At 41.1% G+C, this 8,254-nt stretch overlaps 1 protein-coding gene across 2 annotated transcripts in view; it reads left to right on the forward strand.

Annotated features, from left to right (window-relative positions):
* LOC139471175 (peroxisomal targeting signal 1 receptor-like) overlaps nucleotides 1–2,884 on the forward strand; it is a 30,014-nt gene extending 27,130 nt beyond the window's left edge. For both annotated transcript variants that reach the window (XM_071253451.1, XM_071253452.1), the window contains exon 17: nucleotides 376–2,884. In XM_071253451.1, coding sequence (XP_071109552.1) covers nucleotides 376–577 — 202 coding nt within the window. In that variant the 3' untranslated portion in view covers nucleotides 578–2,884. The remainder of the gene's footprint in view (nucleotides 1–375) is intronic.
* Nucleotides 2,885–8,254: the final 5,370 nt, after the last annotated feature.

Consider the following 8,254-nt stretch of genomic DNA (forward strand, 5'->3'; position numbering starts at 1 on the left):
GTTTATCCAGTGCACTCCTGCTTTAACGAGGGTCATGTTTATCGAGTGTGCTCCCGCTTTAACAAGGGTCATGTTTATCGAGTGTTCTCCTGCTGTAACAATGGTCATGTTTATCGAGTGTGCTCCCGCTTTAACAAGGGTCATGTTTATCGAGTGTACTCCTGCTTTAACGAGGGTCATGTTTATCGAGTGTACTGCTTTAACAAGGGTTGTGTATTCAGATGATGGCTTGATTAAGGAGGGTCATGTTGCCTTTTAAAAGTGAGAGATATTTTCCAGTTGTTCATTACCGAGAAAATTATAAATTCACAAGGAAATTCCCAGGGCGCTTATTTTGTCGAATACGGTAATTCCTAATCCTTTTTCTTTTTTCAGAGAGGCAGCTGAGCATTTTTTAACAGCTCTGAACATGCAGCAGCAGAGTCGAGGCCCAAACGGCCCAGAGTCTGTCATGTCCACCAACATCTGGTCAACTCTTCGAATGACCCTCTCTATGCTCGGCCGACCTGACCTCTACAACGCCTGTGACTCAAACAGTCTGGACGCACTGAACAAAGAGTTCAAGATGCAGTCATGACCCAACTTACAGTTGCAGGAGAGTGCTACCACCGACTGTCAAATTGCCGAACAGGAAACTCAGTCACTGCCGGAACTACTTTCTGATGTGGATAATTTACCAGGAGTGCTTCGGCTTATCTTCTGCTGAGATTAATGACTTCTGATGAACATGATTCCACGGAGAACTAACTGTCAGAAACAGAGAAGGGCTAAAAGTCACTGTTTATGAAGATGCACGATCCGAGTTGATTGAATTGATTAATAGTGCCTTTCTGTCTAAAAGGAAGGGGTGACTCTGGAGGGCATTGTTACTGTTGCAATTGTTTTGTGTTTGGTAAAAAACGACTTGTGATACTGTTGCAATTGTGATTGGGTTGGTATTAACCCCTCTTCGAATAGTATTGTTATGTTACGGCCCAAAGTCATGCAGGCTTTAGACATTTACCAAGCATGGGCGTGGTGCTGACAAAGCAAGAAACATGGTCTGGGTGAATCTGGGAATCCAAAGTTTCTGGCAAGGTGAATTGCAATGCAGTGTCCAGCAACTGGGCCTTCACTGTCTTATTTTGGCATTAGGCCTGTGAAGAGCCGGGATAGAAAAGGTCTTCAGCAACCCATGCTTGCCGTAAAAGGCGACTATGCTTGTCGTAAGAGGCGACTAACGGGATCGGGTGGTCAGGCTCGCTGACTTGGTTGATGCATGTCATCGATCCCAATTGTGTGGATCGATGCTCATGATATCAATCACTGGATTGTCTGGTCCAGACTCGATTATTTACAGACCGCCGTCTTAGCTGGAATATTGCTGAGTGCGGCGTTAAACAACAGTAAAAACATACTTGCTCCCTCACGACTTCGTCAAAATAGAGATTTACCAGCTTTACTTGATAAAAGTTGAGACCTATGTATGCAGACTGTTATTCCAGACGGCACAGGGATAGACACAGAAACTTGTCTGTTGGTCAGAGGCAAGTGATAGTCTGTAGGATTAAGTTGTTTGGTCAAAGAATCTAGTATTTTACAGGAACCACTACTCAGAAACAAGCTGTGGATATGACCTATGGTGTCTGCCCCTGTAGTCTGTGGGGGCAGGGATGGCCAAGGCAGTCGAAGGCAACACAATTCGCTGTGCAGAGTTATGTCCCTTTGGCATGCCCGAAACCTTTTGCTGTGGGTTTGAATCCTGGTTCACCCTGAAAATGTTTCTAGGTCTGTCAGCGCCATGCCCGTGGGTTTCACGTCTAAGATTCTGAATCACTTCAGGCTTTCCTCCCACATTGAGCTGACACAGTGATATAACTGGAATACTGTTAAACCTCACTCACTCAACAGTTGTCTGTAATCATGTGAGAAAAAGGGACATATCAAAAGCTGCTGCCATGGATGTTCATCATCCACGAACCCGTCTCACGATTAGACTTGTTTGTTTGTTTATTTGTTGTTTAAAGCCTCACTCAGCAATATTCCAGCTATATGACGGCAGTCTGTAAAAAATCGAATCTGGACCAGACAATCCAGTGATTGACATCATGAGCATCGATCCACAAAATTGGGATACGATGACATTGATCAACCAAGTCAGCGAGTCTGACCACCCGATTAGTCGCCGATTAGACTTGTGATAATGTGACTGGCGACTGAGGCTTCCAATCATGTATTTGTACAAATATTTATGTTTATTAAAAATATGTAACACAGCAGTAAATTACTAATATGATTACTATAGAACTTCTTGTCCATTGAAAGCTTCAAGAATAGTACCCAGGAACTGAAGCTCACCTTTAGAAGATGATGTCATGTGACAAGTTGTTATCTGGAAGTGCCTGAAGACAATTGAATCTGTTCTATTTATTTTGGCAACACAATGTTTCTTGTTTCAATACACAATTGTTTGTATAACGATGTCACTGACTACAACCTAATTGAAATGATTTCTAAGTTTAGGAATATACAATGCTTTTTTCAGAAAGTGGTCTAATGTAAAACGTTTCGGATTACACTTTTGAGTTTGGGTTCCAATCCAGGACAGGACTCAACCCAAAAAAGCTTTGTACTTACTGCAGTGTACTAAGAAAGTGTAATCCTAAATATAAGTGCGTTTTTTATATTCGGAGTTACATAATGTGACCCTTGTGATTTTTGTTACCAACATAAGCAGAATTTAACTTCAGTTTTGGAATGCAGTAAGACTTCTCTCAAAATATTCCTTCCCATAGACATCTCTATGGTTTTGTAAAGCAGAACGTATTGTGGTTCCGTAAGTGGGATTTCCTCTATATCACAGATAATTTTCTGTCTGTGTGAATGTGTACATATGTAAAAATGAATGAATGCAAATGAAATTGTAACAATTGTGTTGTTTTCATTACAAAATAATGGATTGAGGTTTCTAACTCCATTTTAGACTAACTCCACTTCAGGATGGTAGTGGTGTTAGTTTGTTGTTAAACGCCTCACTCAGCAATATTCCAGCTATATGACAGCTGTCTGTAAATAATCAAATCTTGCCCAGACAATCCAGTGATTGACATCATGGGCATCGATCACAGCAATTGGGATATGATGACACGCCTCAACCTAGTCAGCTAGCGTGACTATCCGATCCCGTTAGTTGCGGCAAGCACAGACATCTGTTTTAAAAGATCTTCACAGGTCAACAGTGGGGTAGCCCAGTGGTAAAAGTCTTCTCCATGCCCCAGGGGTGGTCGGGTAGCCTAGTGGTTAAAGCGTTCCCTCATCACGCCGAAAACCCGGGTTCGATTCCCGACATGGGTACAATGTGTGAAGCCCATTTCTGGTGTCCCTGTCTTGATGTTTCTGGAATATTGCTAAAAGCGGCGTAAAACCTTCTCACTCACTCACTCATCATGTCCCAAGTTGGTACAATGTGTGAAGTCCTTTTCTTGCAATATTGCTTCATTCTCGCAAAAATTAAAAACAGATGGAGGTTGAATATTTCTACCACTTCACATTGTGCCCAGAAGACTGGCAAAGAAGGGATTCAAACCCAATGACAAGTGGAACATGATTGAGTTGTTGCAACAAAGACCTCTTAGCTACATGGCCATTACAGTTGGTTGGTTGGTTTGTTGTTTAACGCCGCACTCAGCAATATTCCAGCTATATGACAGCGGTCTGTAAAAAATCCAGTCTGGACCAGACAATCCAGTGATCAATATCATGAGCATCTAACGGCGCAAATGGAATCGATGACATGTATCAAACAACTCAGCGACCCTGACCACCCGATCCCGTTAGTCGCCTTTTACGGCAAGCATGGGTTGCTGAACACCTATTCTAACCCAGGCCATTACAGAATAACGATAGTCATATCGGGTGTTCTTTAACTTCTTTTGAGTGGTATACATCTAAGCATGACAAGACAACATCTGAAGTTGTGAAAGTATTTACTTCATGTACACAAATGGAATGAAAAACATGCACAGATGAAATCATATCTCAGTAATGAAGGCATACCCTTGCAAACAATCTGTAAGAAAGTTTAAGTTTTAGCAAAATTCTACTAAAATTTGCACTGAGTGAGTAAATAAATCTTAAATATTGGAATCAATACATGAAAGTATAACAATCATCTTGAAAATCGCCCATCACCCATGCTGACACATTAGGCTCTGACAAATAATGAAAAACACCAAAATAGAAACTCTTGACCTCAGAATAAATGAAAATGTGAAAAAGTGCAACTAAGCAAATCTTAGGCCTAACTTCAGACGGAAGCCTCAATTTAACAGTATTTGCATATATATAAAGACAGCTCGATCACCCAGTCACCATTATTATTACTGAATAATTTCAACATTTCGCACCTACCTTTATGAAGTTTCCTTAAAAATTTGACCACAAAGTCATCCTTGAATATTTTGCAAAATGTGCTGCTTATATTTTATTCCCTCCCCAAGTATCAAAGCTCATGCTACCACAAAGACATTTCTGACTATCATGTAGAGACATTTCCCAATTTATCACCAAGACTATATGAAATGAATTTTGGATAAATTGAGGAATCAATTATATATATATATATATATATATATATATATATATATTTATTTATACATAATATATCAATGCGCTGTACATTGGTGATTGGTATATATTGCACTAGGAGACAACGAGGTGTAAAAATATCACAAATGATATATACACGAACATGAAGGCACGTGATACAGGATGGATGCATATGAGAACACAAGATAGAAGCTCTGAGAGAGCCAGAAACCATGGTAACAGGATTACCATGTTCTCCATTAAACATCAATAATAATAATAGAAACAAAAACAGGAATAAAAGGATTCAGACACTGTATAACAGCTATTGGCAGTTTTAAGAAGGTCAAAATAATGATAATCATATATTTTTCATTTTATTTACTTTTGTTTATTGTTTATCACCACACTCGCAATATTACAGCTATATGATGGCGGCCTGTAAATAGTCTAGTCTGGACCAGACAATCAAGTGACCAATACTTCGAGAAACAATCCACACAACAATGACACGCAATCAGCCATGTCACTGATCCATTTGGTTACCTCTTATAGTGGGGACCTATCCTTACCTGGAAATATCCCCAGTTTTTTAATTATTTATTTACCATGTTTACAGAAGCAAAGGTACAAAAAGTCGGCCTTCCTCTAAACATTAGACCTGCATGTCCACTACAGGGTACACAGCATCTAGATGTCCACTAAAGGTACTACCGCGTACATAGAGACAAGGGGCGGTCGGGTAGCCAAGAGGTTAAAGCGTTCGCTCGCCATACCGAAGACCCGGGTTCGATTCCCGACATGGGTACAATGTGTGAAGCCCATTTCTGGTGTCCCCCGCCGCGATGTTGCTGGAATATTGCTAAAAGCTGCGTAAAACCATACTCACTCACTCACATAGAGACAAATGCAATAACTGTTATTAACTATATTAAACTTAATAAAATCAACACACAACTTTTATGTCTACAATTTGTAGAATCTTGAAAATCTTGAATCAATCATGTCTATACTGTTACACAATCATAATAATAATAATAATAATACTTGTGTTACGTCACCGTCGGCAATATTCCAGCAATATGACGGCAGTCTGTACATAACTGAACCTGATACATACAAACCAGTGATTGATATCATGAGCAGCATGCCAAGCTATCAGGGTACAACGAAACAAGTCCCAACATCCAATCCAAGTTAATCACGTCCATAATTTTCATTACATAACATGTACATAATAAACCAGTGTAAACAAGCCACTATAAATGTACTGAGTTTCATTTTATTCATGAAATGATTATCCAGTGGAATGAACTGGTTCCCGTTGATGTTGATGCTGTCAGATAGAATTGATCAGTTTTTTGGATAACTGATACATAGATTATCGCAAACAAAAACAAACCCGTAAAAAATAGCAGCAATAGAAAAATGTTTAGTCCTTCAAAAGGGCAGAGGGTATGGGTGGCTCAGTCGTCTAAGGCGCCGCGATTCGCTGTGCAGAGTTGCATCCCTTGGGCACACCAGAAACCTATGATTGTGAGTTCGAATCCCGGTTTCGCCCCAATTATGTTTCTAGGTTTGTCAGCACTATACCCGTGCTCGTGGGTTTCACCGAAGTGGTAAACGTCTATAACCTGCATCACTTCGGGCTTTCCTCCCACATTAAGCTGACACGCTGCGATATGACTGGAATACTGTTAAAAGCAGCGTTAAACCCAACTCACTCGCTCACTCACTCAAAAGGGCAAATTTCTACTATATTACCTTAATTATAAGGAATATAGGACTAGTGCCAGTTTTGAATGCTGTAATAGCAAAGGTCAAATGAAAAGAGACATTGGCAACCAATGCTACAGAAAAACCTTCGTTCAGAAATGGTGTCTGCAACACAGGAGAAGATTAGATTGCTGTCCGAACAAACAACATGAACCAATGTAATTTAACAAAAGTCAACAAAAGATACAACCATCAAACTATCCATGGTCTCATATAAAAAAAATGCTGTAATTCAAAACATGCATTAACATGCAGAGAACAAACAACGGCACCCAGTGTCCGAAATAAGGGACTCCCCGCGGCTGTTCTTTTGTCTGTCGGGCTGCAAAGTTTCTTCCACCTGCCCAACTGTCTTTCATATAATGTTAAGACTACTTATTTAGTTCGTTTCATCGTAACTCCTTGTAGATTGTAGAAGTAATTGTTTGAATTATTTCAACTGAATAAAGACACAGGGTTTGAAACTAACAGTTTTTGTCCACTAGTCCTTATAATGATAACATGTAGCAAAACCCTTAAAATGGGCCAATTTCTACTAGTCCTTAGGATACCTTTACTATTGGGCAGTTTGGTAAGGACTATAGGACTAGTATCAATTTCTAACGCTGAGACACGATATATCTCTAAGGCTGACGATGTTTCAAAATTAATAAAGTATGGGTGAGTGAGTGAGCTTATTGTGGGAGGAAAGCCCGAAGTGATGCAGGTCTCAGACGTTTACCACTTCGCTGAAACCTACGAGCACGGGTATGGTGCTAATGTATGAAGAGGAGCAGGTAACTGTGAAGAGGAGCAGGTAACTGTGAAGACGGGCAGGTAACTGTGAAGACGGGCAGGTAACTGTGAAGAGAGGCAGGTAACTGTGAAGACGGGCAGGTAACTGTGAAGACGGGCAGGTAACTGTGAAGACGGGCAGGTAACTGTGAAGAGGGGCAGGTAACTGTGAAGACGGGCAGGTAACTGTGAAGAGGGGCAGGTAACTGTGAAGAGGAGCAGGTAACTGTGAAGACGGGCAGGTAACTGTGAAGAGGAGCAGGTAACTGTGAAGAGGAGCAGGTAACTGTGAAGACGGGCAGGTAACTGTGAAGACGGGCAGGTAACTGTGAAGTTGGGCAGGTAACTGTGAAGAGGGGCTGGTAACTTTGAAGACGGGCAGGTAACTTTGAAGACGGGCAGGTAACTTTGAAGAGGGGCTGGTAACTTTGAAGACGGGCAGGTAACTGTGAAGACGGGCAGGTAACTTTGAAGAGGGGCAGGTAACTGTGAAGAGGGGCAGGTAACTTTGAAGAGGGGCAGGTAACTGTGAAGACGGGCAGGTAACTTTGAAGTTGGGCAGGTAACTTTGAAGACGGGCAGGCAACTTTGAAGAGGGGCAGGTAACTGTGAAGACGGGCAGGTAACTTTGAAGTTGGGCAGGTAACTTTGAAGACGGGCAGGTAACTTTGAAGAGGGGCAGGTAACTGTGAAGACGGGCAGGTAACTTTGAAGAGGGGCAGGCAGCACTTATGGGTCACTGTATTGTTGGGTCTTAAACTGATTTCAAACACTGACAGCACTTGTACATATTAGTCACTGCATCGCTTGAAAGGTTAAAGATGACACGAGCAAATACAACACAGGAACCTAGCTGTATCCTGCAACCAACCCCACCCTGTATCTTGAAGATAACATGTGATCGGTCTGGCAACAATAAAATTCCAAAATAAACAACATCCCTTTTGAAAATTCACCTCGCTAATTACAAAAGGTTTTCCTTAGGTTTACCGTATTCGACATAATAAGCGCCCAACTGTAATAAGCGCCCACAGCAACATTTGCTGATATATTGGCTAGTGAACAATCCCAATTATCACCCCTTCCAATTGATCAATGTACACAAGACTTATTTATTCCAGTATAATACGCACTCGTG

The sequence above is a fragment of the Haliotis cracherodii genome, unplaced genomic scaffold (genome assembly GCF_022045235.1).
Source record: "Haliotis cracherodii isolate W230 unplaced genomic scaffold, xgHalCrac1.p SCAF_22, whole genome shotgun sequence".
Lineage (NCBI taxonomy): Eukaryota > Metazoa > Mollusca > Gastropoda > Lepetellida > Haliotidae > Haliotis > Haliotis cracherodii.